A 24,244-nucleotide genomic window follows, 5' to 3' on the forward strand; every position below is an offset into this window, starting at 1 on the left:
ATTTTGCTCTTATCCGCCCCCTATTTTACTGCATTTAATCCTATGCCTCAGAATATTGTAATCTGCCAAGTGTTTAATCTGTAGTATTTTGTACTTAATCATATCCTGATGTAACTATCACTATTTAATCATATCCTGATGTAACTTTCACTATTATCTGCTGTATTATTGAATTGTGGTTTGTCACACTTGAATTATTGTATTTCTTGTTCTTATTGTATGACTTATATTGTAACACTTGAATGTATTTGTATTTGTTGCGATTGTAAGTCGCCCTGGATAAGGGCGTCTGCTAAGAAATAAATAATAATAATAATAATAATAATATACAAGAGCCATATCATTTAATGATTTAAGTGTTGGACAGCCCTGGCATAATGTGTGCTGCCTCCCTCTTGTGGCAGAAGCAGAGTACTACAGGGAACAGACCAGGGATGGGGGTGAAGGGGATACTGTTGCATCTGATCTCTGCTCAGCCCCATCTTCAGCACCTGCGGTGGGCATAGAACTTGTAAGCTTTGGGCAGTTTCCCGAAGCTGCTCAGAGCAGGGCTGACGTCTATCTCTTCCGGGGGCTGAGTCCCGGTGAAGCGGAACTTCTGCAGGAGAGATGTGAAGAAAAGGAAGATCTCCATCCTAGCCAGCCCCTCTCCCAGGCAAACCCGCTTCCCTGTGCACAGCCACGGGGGGAAAAAGGAAAACAGCTTACAGTGAAACTGAGGATCCAAACCCTTCTGTTATCCCAACAGCCCCTGGTTAACCTGCCTCGTTGCGTGCGGTGCACAGCCCCCTCGGTTGTCTGTGTCCACGTGTGAAGTGGTGACCTCGAATCAAGTTGCTGGTGCATTTCGTTCTCGCGCACTCTTTGCTATGTCTGTCCTACAATGCAAGAGAAAATACACTCTCAACTTGATTAGAGGAAGCCACCAAACACTGGGAAACACAACACAAGCCACAAGCTCTGAATAAAAAGTGGACAAAATCCTAATATTACTGTACTTGTTTATATCGCGTGCATTGTGGTTTAAATGTTCAAAATGGATTGTCACGGACGTTCTGAGTGCAAGATCTAAAAATGTGGCTGTTCCTCATAGGTTCCAGTGGGGGTGTGACTTATCATAATGCTTTTACCCACCTAGAGAAAAGACCAGGAAGGCGTCGTTCTTCTTGAAGCCTCCGTCTTCATCCAGAAAGTGCTCGGGGTTGAATTTGTCAGGGGTTTTCCACAGCCTGGGGTCAGACAGCACTGAGGACAGCAGGGGCAGCACCATGGTCCCCTAGACAACCCAATCACAAAGAGACTGAAGGACTGACCAAACTGACCCTTGTCCGGTCTTTGATTTGTGTTTTTGATACTTATTTTTCATCAGAAACAGTTGCAATATCTTACATACTGTATTGCCTCGTTACTCGAGAGTGGATGTCAGTGATCTACTGGCCTCTGGAGGACAAAGGCCAGCCCTGCAGGTGTCTGCCTGAGCTCACCAGTCGTCTGGCCAGTAGGGTGCGCTGTAGCGCGATGAGGAGACACAGCATGCAACAGTGGCATTGGATATGGATATACATTCACATATCTTGGCTGTGTTTCTGAAAAGTACAGAGACTACCTCCTAGCCTAAATGTAATAGTTTTTGATTGAAAACTTGCATGGAGCTTTGTTTGCTCACCTCTGGAATGGAGTATCCTTTGAATTCAGTGTCTTTAATCACTTTGTGAGGGACTGCAGTGGGTGTCAGGTCCATTGACCTCTGGATTTCATGAATCACAGCATCTGTGTAGGGCATGTGCTGCCTGTCCTGGGCAGAGGGGCTTCGCTCCGAGCCAATCACTGCGTCGATCTCGCGATGAATCTTCTCTGAAAGATCATTGTGTTTATTTAATGCCTGCAATTTTTAAGCACCACCAAACATGACACAAAAAAAACGACAAATACGACCCGGGATGGAAATAACCCTCTTACTGCACAGCAGTTTCACCCATTCCAGGTTTTACTACGAGCTTGATTAGCCCCAGTGTGCAGGTAGCAAGCACAGGTGTGTCTTATTAAACCAGGAATGGATCAAAGTGCTATGCAACTGGTTTTTCCATCCCTGTACTGTACCACTGAACATCTGATATATACAGTATAGAAATGATTAATTGTTTCAGCTAGTGCCTTCCTCAGACCACAGAGTGTTGTCTCCTTGTAGCTGTGCAATAGAAAGTTAATACCTTGAATGTGGGGGTACTTGATCATGATCAGCAGAGCCTGTCTCAATGTGGAGGCAGTGGTTTCTGTCCCAGCAGAGAACAGATTGAACACCGTCGCCACCAGGTTTTCATAGTGGAATTCAGTCTCGGGGTTGTCTTTCTCCTACAGGGGAGACGACAGTGTTAAGTCGGGGTGCGCTGATACTAAGATTCAGCAGTACGGCGGTAAAAATGTCAGCACCCCAAAATGAGAGGAACTTTTAAAACACTGCACATTCCATAAGAGACCCTAGTGCCTCTGACACCCTCCAACATGTACTGTGTGAAGGCTACGGGAGTCTCACCTGTTGCATTTTGATCATGAAGGCCTCTATGAAGTCACCAGGGCAGTCAGGGTCCAGGTCTTTCTCCCGGCTTTGAGCTTGTTCCTTCACAAAGGCCTTGAGATTTTCTATCTCTTCGAACATCTTGTTATGAGTTCCAGGAAGGTGTTTGACAACATTGGGGAACATGTTGTAGAGCTGCGAGGGGAGGGGATGGAGGAAGGCAGGAGTTTGTAGATCATACAGTCTTTGTCATCACAAATATAGTGCAAATGTCATGGATATTAAATATTTTAACACAAAACTATATTGAATGAAATCTAATTAGTTTAGCTGTGACTGGTGATAACTGTAGGAGCCAATTAGTATTTTTTGCCTATATTATTTATGAGAAGACATATTTTGATACATTATATTGGTCTATTACGCATTTACAGTAATAGGGTAGTATATCTTTAAGAGAGCGAGCTTTGTTAGGTTCTGGGGCTCGCGCGCTTTTGTATAAATTCGGAAAATAACGGTCACTTGTTACTCTGTTGTAGACATAGCTTTGGAGCCTCACGGTTTTCTTACCGTGTCGTGTAATCTTCGTTATTCTGTGGAAATTACCAGTCAATAATTTATCTGTTATTACGCTGAAGATCCTGTAAAATAACTGTGAATACTAACCTGTGGAAACCTGAGGAATAAAAGTTGTATTGCTTTATTTTACTACGGAGTCTGTGTGGATTGGATAACGTTAGATGGATACGCGTCAGCCATACCAGCCCAAGCTATGCAAATTTGGATTTTACACATACACATAGTAAGAAAACCCAGCTCCGGTTGGAAAAGTGAACGTGTAAAAAAAAGAGCTTTTGGATACTAGGACAAGTACAAAGAAGGATACGGAAGGTCGCGTTGAATGGGCAAACTCTACAGCAAAGTAAGTCCTGTTTATTTCTCAGTGTAGCCTTCGCTATTTATGTGACAGTAAAAAGGGATAGTACAGTACCGGATTTATCTCCTTCGTTGCTAGTTCTATGTGTCGGACGTCGTGAAGGAATATTAGTGGAATATTGGACCATTTGCTGTATTTAGTGTGACGCAGCTATACTTTGGAAGTGCTTTGGAACGTACTGTGCTAGCTAAGCTACGTCATCATGGATGGTGATGAAGCGTTAGCTGTTTTACCTGTGGTTAAAAGGCAAGTGAAAGCTATGGAGGAAACGCAGAATCGTCTCATCGGCTCACGGAAAGCCAAGCTAGGTCAGCTGACAGGCAAAATGAATTAGATGCATTATTTAATGGATGATGATGGTAACTTGGAAGTAATTAAGAACAAGCTGATGATTGAGCTCAGCCAGCTGTTTGGGGAATTTTGTGAGCTAAACACATCAGTAAAACGGTTACTTCAGCAGCAATCAGAGAAGGATATGAATGATGATCAGCTTAACTGGTTTGAGCCCAAAGCTAGTTCATTCAGAGAATTCATAGAGAAAACAGAGGTATGGATGGAAGAAGTCCATCAACGTATGGAGCAAGTTAGGCAGTGTGATGAAGAGGTACAGCCATCAGATAGCATATCTAGTGCGTCATTTACTACTCGGAGGAAAAAGCAAAGTCACGCTGGGCTTTCTTCACAAGCTTCATCTTCTGCCTCATCTGCACGTTTAAAGGCTGAAGTAGAAAGAGCTGCTTTGCTAGCTCAAGCAGCTGCTCTGAAGCAAAAACAAGCTTTAGACAGACAGGAAATCCAGCTAAAGGCTCAGAGAGAAGAGCTTGAGTTACAAACCGCTTTAGCAGCCTCAAATGCTAAAATTAAGGTTTTGGAAAAGTTGGAGGGTTTTCAAGTCCCACCCAAATGCCCGAGTGATGAAATGAACTACCTGGAGTCACACAAGGTCCTACCTGCTATGAAAAAGGTTAGTTATAGCAACAAAGATGAAGAGTCACTTGAAGCTCGAAGCCAAAGCCAGCCTACCTCTACCGCCGTACGTACTGCTGTGGAGGGAGAACAACAGTTGAGTTTCAGTAACCAAAGAACACCTACCAGTGCCGCTCTGCCAGAAGATGATGTTACAGGGACGTTGTACGGTGTCATGCTGCGACAAAACAATATCACAGAATTCCTGGTGAAACAACAAAGGCTATCTACACTACCACCATTGGACATACCCATCTTCAAAGGGGACCCTTTGGAGTACAAGCTGTTCATCAGAGCGTTTGAACACGGAGTGGAGGATAGGACAGATAGCAGCAAGGACAGACTTTACTTCATGGAGCAATACACCAATGGACAGCCCAGAGAGTTGATTAGGAGCTGCCTCCACATGGATCCAGAACGAGGGTATCGTAAAGCGAAGAAGCTTTTGGAAGAGCACTTTGGAGATGAATACAAGGTCTCTGTGGCATACATAGACAAGGCTCTGAGTTGGTCTACCATTAAGTCTGATGATGGAGAGGCACTCCATTCGTACGCTCTCTTTCTCACTGGATGTTGTAATGCCATGACCGATATGGAGTACATGGAAGAGCTCGACAATGCAGCTAACATGCGTGCTATTATTGCCAAACTTCCATACAAGCTGAGGGAGAGGTGGAGAGGCATGGCCTGTGATATACAGGAGCGGCAGAAACGAAGAGCAAAGTTCAAAGACCTTGTCAACTTTGTCAACAAGCAAGCTAAGATAGCACTGCACCCGCTGTTTGGAGACATAAAGGATGCCGCTGCAGTGAGGGGACAAGTGAAGTCTCATACATACTCAAAGTCACACAAGACAAGTGGTAGCAGGAAGAGTTTCACCACAGCTGCCACACCGGTGGACAACCAGACGGAAGGCACAGAGTCTAGGCCTATGGGAAATAATTATGGCAGTCCTAGCAGCGCATTTACCAAGCCCTGTCTCTTCTGCCAAGGTGATCATAGCATGGAGCTGTGTAAACAGATGAAGAAGTCTCTTCACAAGGAGAAGATTGACTTTCTACGGAGCAAAGGGCTATGCTTTGGCTGTCTGAAAAAAGGACATATGAGTAAAACTTGCAAGGAGAAGCTAAGTTGCAAAGTATGCTCGTTGACACACCCTACTGTGTTGCACATGAAGATCAAGGAAAATGCTACTCTCAAGAAAGAGCCGGAAGAGCCATCAGAAGATGGTGAAAAACGGTCAGTCACCAGTGGTTTCGTTGGAACAGAGAAGGCGATCTGTGGACGCACCAAGGCCGGTGACGCTGACAGCATTTTGGCTATTGTACCCGTTCGAATCAAGTAGAAGAAGGGCAATAAAGTGGTGGCTACCTATGCTTTCCTTGACCCAGGCAGTACTGCCACTTTCTGCACTGAGGAGCTTATGAGTGAGCTCAATGTCAACGGTAGGAAGATAGACATACTGCTGAGAACCATGGGTGAAGAAAAGATTGTCAGCAGTCAGGTTGTGTCAGGTTTGGAGGTGAGCAGTCTGGAGGACAGCAACTTCATAGATCTTCCAGATGTCTTCGCTCAGAAGACCATTCCAGTGAGCAAGGAGAACATCCCACTGCAAAAGGAGGTGAACAGGTGGCCTTACCTGGAACAAGTGCGACTCCCTTATATTGACGCAGAGATAGGGCTGCTGATAGGGACGAACACGCCAAAGGCAATGGAGCCATGGCAGGTCATCAGTAGTGTTGATGATGGACCTTATGCAGTGAGAACCTGTGGCAAAGTGGTAATGACGTGCAGGTGAGTGCAGTGCAGAATAATTACACAGACAGACGTTGGTACAGGTGCAAGGGTGTTTATTTATTTTAGTAAATGTCCAGAGCCTCAAGGCAAAACCTGTAAATAATAATAGTGCTGGAAGTGATACAGCGGCGTGTATCACTTCTAATTTATAATCCCGCGGGTTTGACCCGCAACCCCAAAGTCCCGTTCCGACACCCACACTAAACACGAACACAAAAGACAGTGCGTGATTCAAGTGCTAAAAGGTGCAAACACAAAGACAGTTGGTAGTGAAAGGTGAGTGGTGAAGTCCGGGTTTTTCGCTGGCCTGCGGCTGCAGCTCCGGATCGTGCTCAGTAATCTTCTGTGACAAATAACACACAAGACACACAGTGTTAATACACAGACACAGAACACTCACGGTTTCCTCACAGTACGGGCTCCTTCTCGGTTATTTAACTTAACCATATGCAAAGGAACAGATCACTCAAGCCATGCCCCCTATTTATACCCTCGCCCATGACCCCGAGGTTAACGAGCGCATCCGCTCCTCCAGTCCTCGGATGCCACGCCGCTTACCGTCTGGGTCACTGAGCTCGGGTGCCATGGCTCCGCCCCCTTCCGAACTGACCGACTTCCATCTACCCTACGGAATAAATTGTCGTACCCTTACTCTGTTCCTCGTATACCGTGCTCTCACAGGTCGAGAGGGAGATCTAACACTAAGACTCATTCGATCTCTGTCACAGAACCATACTGGGATGGACTGTGAATGGTCCTCTTAGAGAAGACACAGGTAACGGGATAAGAAGTGGACTGATCCAGGTAACAACAAACTGAATATCAGTGGCCAGGCTGGATGAGCTGTGGAGTCAGCAGTTCAAGAATGATTTCCCTGAGTGTGGTCAGGATGACCAACTGGAAATGTCAAGGGAAGACCACCAGTTTATGGATTTGGTCTCACAGTCTGCCAAACTAGTGGACGGATATTACAGCATTAGGCTGCCGTTAAGGAATGAAGTGATCAACATGCCGAACAACCGCAGAGTAGCTGAGCAGCGCGCTCTGAATTTAAGAAATAAGTTAATCAAGAATCCCTTGTTTCACGCCGACTACACTGCATTCATGGGTGACATCATTGCGAAAGGCTATGCCAAGAGGGTTACCTGCGAGGAGGCCAGCCGCAATGACGGAAAGGTATGGTACATACCACATCACGAGGTGTACCATCCCAAGAAGAAGAAGATCCGTGTGGTGTTCGATTGTGGGGCATCGTTTCAAGGTACCACATTGAATGACCAACTGCTACAGGGGCCGGATCTCACCAGCACTCTGATAGGTGTTATCACCAGGTTCAGACAGGAGCCAGTGGTGATTATGGCTGATGTGGAAGCCATGTTTCATCAAGTGAAAGTGCCAGCTGAAGATTCTGACCTTCTCAGATTTCTCTGGTGGCCACAGGGTGACATCAGACTAGCCATGGTGGAGTACAAGATGGTCGTGCACTTGTTCGGTGCAACGTCGTCACCAAGCTGTGCCAGTTTTGCCCTCAGAAAATGTGCCGAAGACAACAGAGAACAGTTTGACGCCAAGGTGGTCGACACAGTGCTGCACAATTTTTATGTCGATGACATGTTTATGTCTGAAATCAGTCAGCTCAAAGGAAGAAGCTGTGTTATTGTATCATGACCTGAGAGCCATCTGTGCAAAGGGAGGATTCCGACTGACGAAATGGATGAGTAATTGTCGAGGTGTACTGTCTGCTATTCCCGAAGAGGAGAGAGCCAAGGAAGTCAAGGACTTGGACCTGGAACAAGATGTACTCCCTGTAGAGCGAGCATTAGGCGTACAGTGGTGTGTCCAGTCTGATACCTTCAAGTTCAGAATTGTCATTCAAGACAGGCCTTTTACCAGAAGGGGTATCCTTTCTGTAGTCAGCTCGATCTATGATCCTTTGGGAATCTTGTCGCCAGTGGTTCTGCCAGCTAAGAAGATCCTGCAAGAGCTTTGCAGAATGAAGCTAAGCTGGGATGATGTCATACCAGATCAGCTTGCTCAGCAGTGGTATGACTGGATGAAAGAGCTCCATCTGCTGAAAGACTTTGAGGTTGAGCGGTGTTTTAAACCTGCAGGCTTTGGAGACTCCTCATTCGCTCAGTTGCATCATTTTGCAGATGCGAGTGAAGAAGGCTATGGTACAGTGAGCTACCTGCTGCAATGGAACAGCTGCAATCAAGTACATTGCTCCTTTGTTATGGGGAAGGCCAGAGTTGCTCCGCTCAAGACAACCACCATTCCTCGCATGGAGCTCACTGCAGCCACTATGGCAGGACGCATGGATAAGATGCTGAGAAGGGAGCTGCAGCTGCAGCTCAAAGATTCCGTGTTTTGGACAGATAGTACTGCTGTACTGAAGTACATTAAAAATGAGACCACTAGGTTCCACACCTTTGTGGCCAATAGAATATCAGCGATTCTGAAGATGTCTGAAGCTTCGCAGTGGAGGTACGTTAATACTGCCAAGAATCCAGCTGATCATGCGTCGAGGGGACTGAAGGTGGATTCCTTCATGCGAAATGAAGCCTGGATCTCAGGGCCAGACTTTCTTGTGAAGTCGAAGGAGGATTGGCCAGAGTACCCAGACCTCCCTGTAGATTCTGCCATGGAGGACCCAGAGGTCAGAAGGGATGTTGTGGTGTACACTCTGACTGCTGAAGAGGAGTTGGATACAATTCAGCAGATGATGGAACACTTCTCTTCTTGGATTCGTCTTAAGAGGGCAGTGGCATGGGTCCTCAAGTTGAGAGGCACTCTGGTGCGTTTTTGTCAAAAGAGGAAGGAGTTGAGTGTGGCCATCGCTCAGTCTGAGGATGATAAGAATCGACAAAAACTTGTGCTGGACAAGGAGATGCAGAGCTTCAAAGCAAGCCTAGACAAGAGAAACGTCACTGTGAAGGACCTTAAGGATGCTGAGTTGGAGATTATCCGCTACAGCCAGAGGAAGAAGTTTCCTGAGGAGATATCCACCCTGCAGAAGGGTGAGAGTGTGAAGAAGAGCAGTCATATTTATAAGCTCAACCCTGTGTTACAAGATGGAGTACTTAGAGTCGGTGGAAGACTCAGTAGGGCAGCTATGCCTGAAGAATCCAAACACCCTGCCATCCTATCGAAAGACCTCCATGTGGCAGAGCTTATCCTACGTGAGATCCACCAGGATGTGGGTCACAGTGGTCACAACCATATGCTATCCAAGCTGCGCTTAAACTATTGGATTCCTGGTGCCAATGCAGCTATAAGAAGAGTTCTATCCAAGTGTGTTGTCTGTCGGCGGTTTCATGGTGCTCCTGGGCGACAACAGATGGCTGATCTACCCCAGGACAGAGTCTTGCCGGATGAACCTCCATTCACGAACACTGGTGTAGACTACTTTGGTCCGTTTGAGGTTCGGCGTGGAAGAAGTGTCGTGAAGAGGTATGGGGTTATCTTTACCTGCATGGCTATCCGGGCTGTCCATATTGACGTAGCGTCATCTCTGGATACAGACTCGTTTACCAATGCACTTCGCCACTTTATAGCCAGAAGAGGTCAAGTGTCATTGCTTCGTTCAGACAACGGAACTAACTTCATTGGAGCTGAACGTGAACTTAGGGAAGCAATCAAAGGATGGAATTGCTCCAAGATCAAAAACACTCTCCTTCAGAATGGAATCAAGTGGATGTTCAACCCCCCTACTGGATCTCATCATGGTGGTGTCTGGGAGAGGTTGATCAGGTCAGTAAGGAAGATTCTTAATGCCACTTTGAGAGTACAAGCTCTGGACGAGGAGGGCCTTCACACTGTTCTGTGTGAGGCAGAAGCTATCATCAATAGTCGTCCGATTACTAAGGCATCCAATGACCCAAATGATCTGGAGGCGTTAACACCTAATCACCTGCTGCTCCTCAAGATCAAGTCGTCTCTGCCTCCAGGGCTCTTTCAGAAGGAAGACATCTACTCTCGTAGAAGGTGGAAGCAAGTCCAGTACATGTCGGACCTGTTCTGGAAGAGATGGACTAGGGAATATCTAACTCAGCTACAGGAGCGCCAGAAGTGGTCACGTGCGTCGCGCAACTTCGTTGTTGGAGATGTCGTGCTGGTGGTGGACGACTCAGCACCTCATAATTCCTGGGTCATGGGAAAGGTCATCCAGTTTGTGCCAGACAGACATGGATTTGTACTTCAGGTCCGCATCAAGACTAAGACCAGCGTACTGTACAGACCCATCACTAAGGTCTGTCTACTTCAAGAAGCTGAATAAGAATGAGACAGTGGTAAAGACTGTTCTCCTACGGTGAGTCATGTACTAGTAACCTTTGACTTCAGGTAATGTAAGGTAATTGAAGACTCAAGATTGCTCAAGAAAAGGTTTTCAGTTAACTTGGCTCCTTGTTTTTATTTGGTTAGTAATTGTTTTGTGATTTAGATAACAATTAGGGGCCGGTATGTAGGAGCCAATTAGTATTTTTTGCCTATATTATTTATGAGAAGACATATTTTGATACATTATATTGGTCTATTACGCATTTACAGTAATAGGGTAGTATATCTTTAAGAGAGCGAGCTTTGTTAGGTTCTGGGGCTCGCGCGCTTTTGTATAAATTCGGAAAATAACGGTCACTTGTTACTCTGTTGTAGACATAGCTTTGGAGCCTCACGGTTTTCTTACCGTGTCGTGTTATCTTCGTTATTCTGTGGAAATTACCAGTCAATAACTTATCTGTTATTACGCTGAAGATCCTGTAAAATAACTGTGAATACTAACCTGTGGAAACCTGAGGAATAAAAGTTGTATTGCTTTATTTTACTACGGAGTCTGTGTGGATTGGATAACGTTAGATGGATACGCGTCAGCCATACCAGCCCAAGCTATGCAAATTTGGATTTTACACATACAATAACGATTTACCTAACATCTCGAATATGCCAGGCACTCATGAAACAAAGGCCTGTCTATTTGAAATTGAATTATCCTATCCTTTTTCTGATACAATTGTGTGCTTGCACATATCACGCAAAAATACTGAACTACTATGTAAATACACAGCAAATGTAAAGTGTTTACTGTCCCTTTTACTTTAAATAACTTATTATTGCAAAATCACTGCAATAAAATTATTGCAGTGATTTTGCAGTTTTTCCCACCTCTGTGCTTTACAATCCTTCCCTATGCTTTACCATACCTCTCTGTGCTTTACAATGCTTCCCTATGCTTTACCATACCTCTCTGTGCTTTACAATGCTTGTCTATGCTTTACCAGACCTCTCTGTGCTTTACAATGCTTCCCTATGCTTTACCACACCTCTCTGTGCTTTACAATGCTCCCCTATGCTTTACCATACCTCTCTGTGCTTTACAATGATTCCCTATGCTTTACCATACCTCTGTACTTTACAATGCTTTCCTATGTTATACCTCTCTGTGCTTTACAATGCTTCCCTATGCTTTACCATACCTCTCTGTGCTTTACAATGCTTCCCTATGCTTTACCATACCTCTCTGTGCTTTACAATGCTTCCCTATGCTTTACCATACCTCTCTGTGCTTTACAATGCTTCCCTATGCTTTACCATACCTCTCTGTGCTTTACAATGCTTGTCTATGCTTTACCAGACCTCTCTGTGCTTTACAATGCTTCCCTATGCTTTACCAGACCTCTCTGTGCTTTACCATGCTTCCCTATGCTTTACCAGACCTCTCTGTGCTTTACAATGCTTCCCTATGCTTTACCAGACCTCTCTGTGCTTTACAATGCTTCCCTATGCTTTACCATACCTCTCTGTGCTTTACAATGCTTGCCTATGCTTTACCATACCTGTGTGCTTTATAATACTTACATATGCTGTACCATGCTGTCACTGTGCTTTATTACACTTTGCTGTGCTTGTACTGTGGGACACTTATAAGCGTGCAGGTCTGCACCTTGCACAGTGATCTCAAACGTGTTGTGCAAGCATGCTCACTTCACAATAACACATTACCATTCCAGTGGAGCTGCTGAGAACCTTGAAATAGCTGTCTATTGTCAGCAGAAGATGCTGGAACTGTTCGTCGTTGTATTGAAACCTCTTTCCAAAGACAATGGAGCAGATGACATTGGACACAGCGTTGTAGAGGATGAATTTGGGGTTAAAAAGAGCTCCTGTGAAAGAGGAGACAATAAATTTAAAGTGTGCCGTTCCGTGAAGTAGGCATGTTAATAGTTTGGAGTTTAAAAGTTTATATTTTCTAATAGTTACATTTTTATAAAACGATTTAACCATTGCCAAAGATATGCGTGTCAGATGTAGAGTTCATCTGCATGGTTTTTACATTGCGCGGTTATCTATTCAGTCTGCTCCGAGTTCATGTGTCTCACAACAGAAGTAACCATCATCTAATAGAGGCCTTGTCATGACAGGTGTTTTGATTCGTTGCAGAAATTCCAGTATGTCCTCTTTTTAAACACGTTCAAGTCTAAAGTTCAGGTAAGGAAACAGAATCTAACATATAGTGGCTGTATAGTAATTGCTTGGAATTATTTTATTGTTGTATTGTTATTTAATTATGATCTACTTGGGTCTGCACGATGATGTACCTGAGCTGATCCTGTGGGCACAAAGTGAATTCACTAAAGCTAAACTAATGTCGCTTTCCAAACAGCCTACCTCCTTTTTCCGCAAAGGCCTCAACTACAGACTTTGCTTCCTCTTGGATTCTCTCCTCAGTGCTCCTCCGTCCCATCCCGAAATTCTTCAGCGTGGTGATGGAAAACCTGCGGAGCTGTTTCCACCTCTCCCCGCTGCTGACCAGCACCCCTAGTGGCGAGTATGGAGAACAGCACAGAGAAAAAAAGTATTGCTTGACACTTTCATTCCTATCTGGAATATTTCTCCTGTCTCAAAATGTAACTGCACAAAACTGAGGGAGACATGAATAGTTAACTTTACAGCAGGATCTTCCGCAGCTCTGAATTACAGCACTGCAGCCAGAAGTCATGCAATTGTAGTTTGAATCCTGTACGTGAAAAGTTGTCGATTTTGTCTGAGGGCACACGCTGGCCTAAATAAAATGCTCAAAAGTGTACGTCGAATAAGATATGGGCTTCAGTGATTACACTATACACAGACAGAGAAGGTTGTTAACAGCAAGACGCAATTATAGGTACAATCGAGGCTAAGTAATTCAACTTATTACATCTCAGGGGGTTCTGTTAACATATAAAACCCCAAGTGCAAAGCCTGGTTGAATTATACAGCCATTAGTGTTGGATCTACCATTAAAAGTTCCTTACCGTACCCGCCGGTCACTCTCAATAACATGGGGTAGCTGGCTCTCCCACTGAACTCCTCTGCTTGGTTCACCAGAGCGTCCCTTATCGTCTCGTAACCGCTGAGAATCACCACCGGCTTCGGACCCAACCACACTGTGAACACCGAACCATATTTCTGACTGAGCTGGGGAGGAAACGGCTGCATGTTAGGGGGCTGTACGTCCACCGTCCTTTGCAAAGCGGTCCTAGCTTGCAAAAACAGCTCCTTAAATCTTACCAGCTGTCCATTCGCTACCCTTATGAAAGTGTACTGTAGTAAATGCACAGCAAAGTGTAGTAAAGCACACTGAATGCATGGTAAACCATAGGCAAGCATTGTAAAGCACAAAGAGGTCTGGTAAACCATAGGCAAGCATTGTAAAGCACAAAGAGGTCTTGTAAACCAAAGGGAAGCATTGTAAAGCACAGAGAGGTATGGTAAAGCATAGGGAAGCATTGTAAAGCACAGAGAGGTCTGGTAAAGCATAGGGAAGCATTGTAAAGCACAGAGAGGTATGGTAAAGCATAGGCAAGCATTGTAAAGCACAGAGAGGTATGGTAAAGCATAGGCAAGCATTGTAAAGCACAGAGAGGTATGGTAAAGCATAGGGAAGCATTGTAAAGCACAGAGAGGTATGGTAAAGCATAGGGAAGCATTGTAAAGCACAGAGAGGTCTGGTAAAGCATATTAAGAATACAGGGCACTGCCAATTCAGAACTCTTCCAAAATCACCTGCTTTATAGAAGATCTTGTTTTGGCTGGTAAGAACACACTGTACTTGTTTGCAACCTCAATCTTCACAGTACTATTGTTAAACCTGTTAAGTGCAGCTTCTCTGCATAACAGGTATTTACATGTTCAAGTAGATCAAATCAGGAATTATAATACCTGCCTGTAACCTTAGAAACGCTGACCTCCTGTTTACATTTTCACAATACCTCAAATTCTATTGTACAGGTTTCTCAAGGTTAAAGCACAGCAGAGTGGAATAAAGCACAGTAACGCATATTAATAAATAAACCACATTAAACTAACCCTTGCAGCAGTTTCCCCGTAGTAAAAGCATAGCAAAGGTAACCCTTTTAAAGAAAAGAGAGGTACGGTACATATTGTACAGCCATGGGAAAAGCATGTTAAAGCTGCAGAAATACTGTGCTTCACTTTTATGTGCATGGAACCCTATATGCAGGTCCACTTGTGCAATTTTGTTGACTGTAAGGTCATCGTTTCGTACTTTGCATCTATGTTTTTAATGTGAGCGGGTGTCATCTTCAAACAACAGTGGCTTAAAGGTGTGTCGCGTCTCTTATTGCTAAACAGCATACCGAGGACTGAAGTCGGCGCTCACATTGAAGAAATGGAATTCAATAGGAGTATCGCTTACCTCTAGGTAAGATTTGTACGGCTTCTTCAAATCCACCTGCAGCAAGTTCCCGAGTACAGGCCAGGGAGAGGGTCCGGGGGGCAGCCTACTGGTCTTACCGCTAGACCCGCGGCTCATTAAAACCAGGACCAGCAACACAACCAACCCCAGGAGAACCGAAAGGGCGTTGGACTCGAGCAGAAACACAAGATCCATGAAGCCAAGGTCAGCGAGAACCTGTTGCACGAAGGTAGCTTTCGGAGAGAGTGTGACGCAGATAAGCAGATGCAACAGAGTTGTGCCTCTGGAGGTTCAGGAGAGGGGAGGGAGGAGGTGTGGCATCACAGTACTTGTTGGGGAGGGGGGGGGGGAGGAGGAGGAGAAAGGGGGGGGGGGTTGTTAGATCCTATCAGGAAAACAAAGTCTGGCCCACCTTAACAAAGAAGCCAAGCTGTGGCATACTTGTTTTGCTTAACACCGCAATGCCCACAGTCAGTAAGTCTTGAGACTCTTTGTATATGAGTGTGTGTGTGTGAAACTTTTTAATGCCATATTGAGAGCCTGATTTGAGAACTCCAGCACTGCATCTTTTGTAGGGGTGTTCCGATACTGGTACTCGCAATTGCTTTTAAGAAGTATTTAGCGGCAGGTACTGAATGTATCCATTCATTGAAGTGTTTCCAAACAAGAAAGGCTCTCCTTCCCTCACCTTTACAATGGAGTATCAATCAATGGCAATTAACTCCCACACCAAGCGTCTTAAAAGACGATTGGAAGCAAATTGTGATTAATGGTCTCACCTCCCAAACTTGTGCAAGTTTGACCAGTTAAATGTAACACAGCCTAGATCACTAGTCACACTGTCTTTATATCAGCTATGATGGAGGCTGTGTGGTCCAGTGGTTAAATAAAAGGGCTTGTAATCAGGAGGTTACCGGTTCAAATCCCGCCACTGACTCACCCTGAGCAAGTTACTTGTGCTCTGTCTTTTGGGTGAGACGCAATTATAAGTGACTCTGCAGCTTATGCATAGTTCACACACCCTAGTCTCTGTAAGTCGCCTTGGATAAAGGTGTCTGCTAAATGAACAAATAATAATGCAGAGCTGACTCTGCCTTCGAGAAAGACATGTGTAACACACTTGATGGGCCGGGCAAGTTTATGTTACATATATAGTTGATTTGGATGTTTACTTGAATGGCACTCTGCTGTGAGTTTCTTCCCAATGCTTAAAACTAAGACACAAAGCACAGTACCACTGCTGTTCAATTATCCAGCTTTAATTTCTGAAACAGATAACACTAATATTTGTTTTACAGGCAGTCTCACTCTTATTCACTCAGCTACACTGCACTATCAGGTCTAATGTACTAACCCAACCTCCAGTGTACCTGCTGTTGCTCCCTAGTGGCTGGAGGACGTCATAACTACCTTATATTATTAGATAAGAGTTTCAGGTTACTTTCCTCCACAGGACTACTCACTATAATAACCCAAGCAAAAATACGTTATGGGGGGTGCCTATTCTAAGGTCCCTACACATGTTGTACTGAGAATGGCTGTTTGTGTTTTCAGATTGACCCCAGTAAAATATTGACCTATTTTACTTTACAAACTCACACTTAATTCGGATAGGGAATATGTTTTAATGAATGAATAACACAGTATAATGCATTGTGCTGCCTCCCTCTTGTGGCAGAAGCAGAGTACTACAGGGAACAGACCAGGGATGGGGGTGAAGGGGATACTGTTGCGTCTGATCTCTTCTCAGCCCCATCTTCAGCACCTGCGGTGGGCGTAGAACTCGTAAGCTTTGGGCAGTTTCCCGAAGCTGCTCAGAGCAGGGCTGACGTCTATCTCTTCCGGGGGCTGAGTCCCGGTGAAGCGGAACTTCTGCAGGAGAGAGGTGAAGAAAAGGAAAAGCTCCATCCTAGCCAGCCCCTCTCCCAGGCAAACCCGCTTCCCTGTGCACAGCCACGGGGGGAAAAAGGAAAACAGCTTACAGTGAAACTGAGGATCCAAACCCTTCTGTTATCCCAACAGCCCCTGGTTAACCTGCCTCGTTGCGTGCGGTGCACAGCCCCCTCGGTTGTCTGTGTCCACGTGTGAAGTGGTGACCTCGAATCAAGTTGCTGGTGCATTTCGTTCTCGCGCACTCTTTGCTATGTCTGTCCTACAAAGAGTGCAAGAGAAAATACACTCTCAACTTGATTAGAAGCCACCAAACACTGGGAAACACAACACAAGCCACAAGCTCTGAATAAAAAGTGGACAAAATCCTAATATTACTGTACTTTTATATCGCGTGCATTGTGGTTTAAATGTTCAAAATGGATTGTCACGGACGTTCTGAGTGCAAGATCTAAAAATGTGGCTGTTCCTCATAGGTTCCAGTGGGGGTGTGACTTATCATAATGCTTTTACCCACCTAGAGAAAAGACCAGGAAGGCGTCGTTCTTCTTGAAGCCTCCGTCTTCATCCAGAAAGTGCTCGGGGTTGAATTTGTCAGGGGTTTTCCACAGCCTGGGGTCAGACAGCACTGAGGACAGCAGGGGCAGCACCATGGTCCCCTAGACAACCCAATCACAAAGAGACTGAAGGACTGACCAAACTGACCCTTGTCCGGTCTTTGATTTGTGTTTTTGATACTTATTTTTCATCAGAAACAGTTGCAATATCTTACATACTGTATTGCCTCGTTACTCGAGAGTGGATGTCAGTGATCTACTGGCCTCTGGAGGACAAAGGCCAGCCCTGCAGGTGTCTGCCTGAGCTCACCAGTCGTCTGGCCAGTAGGGTGTGCTGTAGCGCGATGAGCATGCAACAGTGGCATTGGATATGGATATACTTTCACATATCTTGGCTGTGTTTCTGAAAAGTACAGAGACTACCCTAGCCTAAATGTAATAGTTTTTGATTGAAAACTTGCATGGAGCTTTGTTTGCTCACCTCTGGAATGGAGTATCCTTTGAATTCAGTGTCTTTAATCACTTTGTGAGGGACTGCAGTCGGTGCAAGATCCATTAATCTCTGGACTTCATGAATCACAGCGTCTGTGTAGGGCATGTGCTGCCTGTCCTGGGCAGAGGGGCTTCGCTCCGAGCCAATCACTGCGTCGATCTCGCGATGAATCTTCTCTGAAAGATCATTTTGTTTATTTAATGCCTGCAATTTTTAAGCACCAGCAAACATGACACAAAAGAAAGACAAATACGACCCGGGATGGAAATAACCCACTTAATGCAGAGCAGTTTTACCTATTCCAGGTTTTACTATGAGCTTGATTAGCCCCAGTGTGCAGGTGGCAAGCACAGTCTTATTAAACTCGGAGGAAAACCAGGAATGGATCAAAGTGCTATGCAACTGGTTTTTCCATCCCTGTACTGTACCACTGAACATCTGATATATACAGTATAGAAATGATTAATTGTTTCAGCTAGTGCCTTCCTCAGACCACAGAGTGTTGTCTCCTTGTAGCCGTGCAATAGAAAGTTAATACCTTGAATGTGGGGGTACTTGATCATGATCAGCAGAGCCTGTCTCAATGTGGAGGCAGTGGTTTCTGTCCCAGCAGAGAACAGATTGAACACCGTCGCCACCAGGTTTTCATAGTGGAATTCAGTCTCGGGGTTGTCTTTCTCCTACAGGGGAGACGACAGTGTTAAGTCGGGGTGCGCTGATACTTAGATTCAGCAGTACGGCGGTAAAAATGTCAGCACCCCAAAATGAGAGGAACTTTTAAAACACTGCACATTCCATAAGAGACCCTAGTGCCTCTGACACCCTCCGACATGTACTGTGTGAAGGCTACGGGAGTCTCACCTGTTGCATTTTGATCATGAAGGCCTCTATGAAGTCACCAGGGCAGTCAGGGTCCAGGTCTTTCTCCCGGCTTTGAGCTTGTTCCTTCACAAAGTCCTTGAGATTTTCTATCTCTTCGAACATCTTGTTATGAGTTCCAGGAAGGTGTTTGACAACATTGGGGAACATGTTGTAGAGCTGCGAGGGGAGGGGATGGAGGAAGGCAGGAGTTACTCTCACTTACAAAGGAATAATACCCATTTTTGTACCTCACTTATACTGTAGGCTACGTTATCCGTACCATTTCCACTGAACAGTTTTGTTGGAACTGTAAGTGGCTCTATTGAGGTGCATTGCTAAACTATATATTGCATTTGCAAAAAGAGTCTGTGGATCTTATTTTCCCTTTTGCATGGTCATTTTGCCATATTCCACTTTTTTTTTTTGTATACGCTTTACCAGACCTCTCTGTGCTTTACAATGCTTCCCTATGCTTTACCACACCTCTCTGTGCTTTACAATGCTTGCCTATGCTTTACCAGACCTCTCTGTGCTTTACAATGCTTCCCTATGCTTTACCAGACCTCTCTGTGCTTTGCAATGCTTCCCTATACTTTACCAGACCTCTCTGTGCTTTACAATGCTTCCCTATACTTTACCAGACCTCTCTGTGCTTTACAATGCTTCCCTATGCTTTACCAGACCTCTCTGTGCTTTACAATGCTTCCCTATACTTTACCATACCTCTCTGTGCTTTATTATACTGCTGTGCTTTTACTATGGGGCACTTTTATAAGGGTGTAGTTCTGCACCTTGCACAGTGATCTCAAACGTGTTCTGGAAACATCATCACTTCACAATAACACATTACCATTCCAGTGGTGCTGTTGATAACAATGAAATAGCTTTCTACTGCTAGCAGAAGATGCTGGAACTGTTCGTCGTTGTATTGAAACCTCTTTCCAAAGACAATGGAGCAGATGACATTGGAGACCGCGTTGCAGAGGATGAATTTGGGGTTAAAAAGAGCTCCTGTGAAAGAGGAGACCGTAAGTCCTTTAAAAGAATGAAGTATAGATTCTAATAGTTTAAAGTTGAAATATTTCCAAAGACTCTTGGCAAAGAGTGATGATTAAGCATTGTCAAAGATCTATCCAGTGAAATTGCTTAGAGCATCGCTTTCCAAGCAGTGTACCTCCTTTTTCTGCAAAGGCCTCAACCACAGACTTTGCTTCCTCTTGGATTCTCTCCTCAGTGCTCCTCCGTCCCATCCCGAAATTCTTCAGCGTGGTGATGGAAAACCTGCGGAGCTGTTTCCACCTCTCCCCGCTGCTGACCAGCACCCCTAGTGGCGAGTACGGAGAACAGCACAGAGAAAGTCATTCTAATTTAATTAATTTATTTATCCAAGGCGACTAACAGGTGTTACAGGTCAGTAAACGGTTACATTGTAAGACTAATATATACTACAGTGTCGTTTACAGTAAGTGGAAATAATACTTCTAAAATACAATATGAACCAGAACTCTTGGCTTCACCCAATTGTTCTGCACCAATCAGTGTTTCGTAATACTTGCTTAGTTGTAACATCTGCTTATCTTCATTTCGCTTGCTTTGAATCTTTATCACTGAAAATAACAGAACAATGCTGGTCCTTCCCAGCCTCAGACATTGTGACCTTGCAGATAATGCAACTATTTACTCCCTAAAATTCAGTACATTCTGTAATAAAAACTTTATTCAGCTTATACTATACAAGAACATAAGAAGAACATAAGAACATTTACAAACTAGAGGAGGCCATTCGGCCCATCTTGCTCGTTTGGTTGTTAGTAGCTTATTGATCCCAGAATCTCATCAAGCAGCTTCTTGAAGGATCCCAGGGTGTCAGCTTCAACAACATTACTGGGGAGTTGGTTCCAGACCCTCACAATTCTCTGTGTAAAAAAGTGCCTGCTATTTTCTGTTCTGAATGCCCCTTTATCTAATCTCCATTTGTGACCCCTGGTCCTTGTTTCTTTTATCAGGTCAGGTCAAAAGCAGTGCGCATACACAGCATTCCAATACAGATATATAAATCTGTTACTTAAAAAAAAAAAAAAAAAAAAAATACAAAACGGTTAAGTGAGTTTTAAATCTTACTTTTAGAAATGGTTATACTAATTCCTGTTTCTGCAGCTGCTGGCTTGCATTGCTGCAGGCATTTCAATACAATCTAACCAGCTTTCACATACCATAGTCTACTGTATCTCCTTCTCAGTAACATTCCACAGACTTGCCAGCGCTGCTATCACTGAGGCATTCATTGGAATGTGTCAATTGGAATTATCATGTTGTTACTTGAATAAACTTGTCAACAGAGGTGCTTTGTGCTTTGTTACTAGCGTTCTGAGAACATGTTACATGATTTTCTATGTTTATGTTTTTAAGCTCCTTATTCATTTACACGGACTGTGCTGCATTGTTCATAGCTGGCTATCAGATTTTTTACTAAAGTCTGTTTCAAAGCTCTTGAAAATGTCCGCTCTAGTGCACTGGGGTTTGAGATCTGTCCTCAATCACTGCAGGACGAGCGATTAAAAAGAAAGAGGAAAAAAACATAAGTGCTGTGGTTTTTCTGTTCCGTACCACGTCACGGATCGTCATCTTTGTGTTGCCTGTTTGACAGTGTGAGCAACAATCCTGACGCTATCAGTGCACTAGAGCAGACATTTTGAAAAAGAGCTTTGAAACAGACTTTAAAAGTTGTCAGGATGTTAACAAGGAACAGAAAAATGACAGGTACGCTATTTAAACAGTTGTAGCAACAACTGGGGACGTGTAACGCTATGTTTGTCAGAACCTCGTTACTTACTCTTCAAAGTACCCCTACATGTTTATAGGGCTGATGATCCCATAATTCTAATGCAGCTGTTCTGGTAAGCATGCTGCTACTAAAGTGCCTCATGAGTAGTTGTACTAATGTTTTCTCTGTTAATTCATAGTTCTCTGGTTGCAGCAGTGAAGTTAATAGGATGATCCATTTTACGAAAAGGACCAAGTGTGTGTGTGTTTGTTTTGTTTTTATTTTTGACAATTGCAATTAGGTGTGGTGTTCTATGCACAGGATAACATTTGCAAACAGGGTAAGAGGTACTGGAGTTTTGGCAAATACTGCACTGTGATTGGTTGATTTCTGCTATATGCTTTATAATGTAAGACTGTCATTCCATCTCGGGGTGTCTTGATAAAACCACAAGAGTGAAGCTTGAATTATTCCTTGAATTACACAGCCATCAGTGTTGGCTCTACCATTAAAAGTTCCTTACCGTACCCGCCGGTCACTCTCAATAACATGGGGTAGCTGGCTCTCCCACTGAACTCCTCTGCTTGGTTCACCAGAGCGTCCCTTATCGTCTCGTAACCGCTGAGAATCACCACCGGCTTCGGACCCAACCACACTGTGAACACCGAACCATATTTCTGACTGAGCTGGGGAGGAAACGGCTGCATGTTAGGGGGCTGTACGTCCACCGTCCTTTGCAAAGCGGTCCTAGCTTGCAAAAACAGCTCCTTAAATCTTACCAGCTGTCCATTCGCTACCCTTATGAAAGTGTACTGTAGTAAATGCAGAGCAAAGTGTAGTAATGCACAGTGAATGCATGGTAAAGCATAGGGAAGGATTGTAAAGCACAAAGAGGTCTGGTAAAGCACAGGGAAGCATTGTAAAGCACAGAGAGGTCTGGTAAAGCTTAGGGAAGCATTGTAAAGCACAGAGAGGTCTGGTAAAGCATAGGGAAGCATTGTAAAGCACAGAGAGGTATGGTAAAGCATAGGGAAGCATTGTAAAGCACAGAGAGTTATGGTAAAGCATAGGGAAGCATTGTAAAGCACAGAGAGGTCTGGTAAAGCATAGGGAAGCATTGTAAAGCACATAGAGGTATGGTAAAGCATAGGGAAGTAATGTAAAGCACAGAGAGGTATGGTAAAGCATAGGCAAGCATTGTAAAGCACAGAGAGGTATGGTAAAGCATAGGGAAGCATTGTAAAGCACAGAGAGGTATGGTAAAACATAGGGAAGTATTGTAAATAATATCAAACTATGCCATGGCAAAGTATATCAATTAACATGGCAAACCTGGGTAAACGATAGTAAATGCATCGTACACCAGTCGAAAATCATGGTAAAACTAAAAAAAATAGAGAGCAAAGTGGGCAAATACTTTCAAAACCATTTCATCCATTCTTTAAATCAACCACTATTCTTCTGCAAGGAGAGAACGTCACAGTAATGTTACAAAGTGAGAAACAAACACTTTGCTTAGGAGAACTCCGATTATATTACTCGATTGTTTTATACTAGTTTTGTACAGTTAACAGCTTTTTAACCTCTTTAAAAAAATTTTTAAAAATCGCAGTTAAGTAAAAACACTTTGAAAATACGTTCCGTCATTAATATTTGTCATGTCCCGTATTGCTAAACATACTGACGCTAATGTATTATTGCACTGCTGTTTCACTGTAGTGATAATGTGTTGCAAGCCTAAATTTCTGCATCCTATTTTATTGTTTTCTATTAGTATTATTTGCACTTACTGTAAACTATACTATATTTAAATATGAATCTTATATTGTAACCCGGTACTGCCCTGTAACACCTGCAAGTTGCCTTGGATAAGGGCGTCTGCGGCGCTTGCATTAAAATAATGGAATAGCTAGTGTTCCCTGATCCACCTGCAGCAAGTTCCCGAGTACAGGCCAGGGAGAGGGTCCGGGGGGCAGCCTACTGGTCTTACCGCTTGACCCGCGGCTCATTAAAACCAGGACCAGCAACACAACCAACCCCAGGAGAACCGAAAGGGCGTTGGACTCGAGCAGAAACACAAGATCCATGAAGCCAAGGTCAGCGAGAACCTGTTGCACAAAGTTAGCTTTCAGAGAGAGTGTGATGCAGCCAAGCAGGTGCTCCAGAGTTTTGCCTCTGGAGGTTCAGGAGAGGGGAGGGAGGAGGTGTGGCATCACAGTATTTGTTGGGGAGGGGGGAGGAGGAGGAGGATGAAGTCTGGCCCACCTTAACAAAAAAGCCAAGCTGTGGCATACTTGTTTTGCTTAACACCGCAATGCCCACAGTTAGTAAGTCTTGAGACTCTTTGTATATGAGTGTGTGTGTGTGAAACTTTTTAATGACATATTGAGAGCCTGATTTGAGAACTCCAGCACTGCATCTTTTGTAGGGGTGTTCCGATATTGGTAGTCGCAATTGCTTTTAAGAAGTATTTACCAGCAGGTACTGAATGTATCCATTCATTGAAGTGTTTCCAAACAAGAAAGGCTGTCCTTCCCTCACCTTTACAATGGAGTATCAATCAATGGTAATTAACTCCCACACCAAGCGTCTTAAAAGACGATTGGAATCAAATTGTGATTAACAGTCTCACCTCCCAAATTTGTGCAAGTTTAACAAGCCAGTTATATGTAACACAGCCTAGATCAGTAGTCACACTGTCTTTATATCAGCTATGATGGAGGCTGTGTGGTAAAGTGGTTAAAGAAAAGGGCTTGTAACCAGGAGGTCCCT

At 44.2% G+C, this 24,244-nt stretch overlaps 1 protein-coding gene across 1 annotated transcript; it reads right to left on the bottom strand.

The window, feature by feature from the left end:
• Nucleotides 1–327: 327 nt before the first annotated feature.
• Nucleotides 328–22,485, bottom strand: LOC117394429 (uncharacterized). The gene is made up of 18 exons (XM_059004524.1): nucleotides 21,996–22,485; nucleotides 19,883–20,032; nucleotides 19,559–19,719; nucleotides 18,709–18,885; nucleotides 18,386–18,527; nucleotides 17,836–18,023; nucleotides 17,315–17,456; nucleotides 16,671–16,850; nucleotides 16,318–16,369; nucleotides 14,908–15,190; nucleotides 13,505–13,667; nucleotides 12,879–13,028; nucleotides 12,213–12,373; nucleotides 2,534–2,710; nucleotides 2,211–2,352; nucleotides 1,667–1,854; nucleotides 1,135–1,276; nucleotides 328–669 (listed from the first exon to the last, which is right to left on the bottom strand). The coding sequence occupies exons 1-18, from the start codon at nucleotides 22,468–22,470 to the stop codon at nucleotides 485–487; spliced, it is 3,258 nt and encodes a 1,085-aa protein (XP_058860507.1). The 5' UTR covers nucleotides 22,471–22,485; the 3' UTR covers nucleotides 328–484.
• Between the last annotated feature and the right edge of the window lie 1,759 nt (nucleotides 22,486–24,244).

Source organism: Acipenser ruthenus, chromosome 30, assembly GCF_902713425.1.
Source record: "Acipenser ruthenus chromosome 30, fAciRut3.2 maternal haplotype, whole genome shotgun sequence".
Lineage (NCBI taxonomy): Eukaryota > Metazoa > Chordata > Actinopteri > Acipenseriformes > Acipenseridae > Acipenser > Acipenser ruthenus.

Coding starts and splice junctions, on each gene's coding strand:
- LOC117394429 (XM_059004524.1), bottom strand. CDS start 22,470: ATGCTTCCCTATGCTTTACCAGACCTCTCTGTGCTTTACAATGCTTCC. Junction 18,528..18,708: donor TCATGATCAAAATGCAACAG/GTGAGACTCCCG, acceptor TCTCCCCTGTAG/GAGAAAGACAACCCCGAGAC. Junction 12,374..12,878: donor GGCCTTTGCGGAAAAAGGAG/GTAGGCTGTTTG, acceptor CCTCTTTCACAG/GAGCTCTTTTTAACCCCAAA.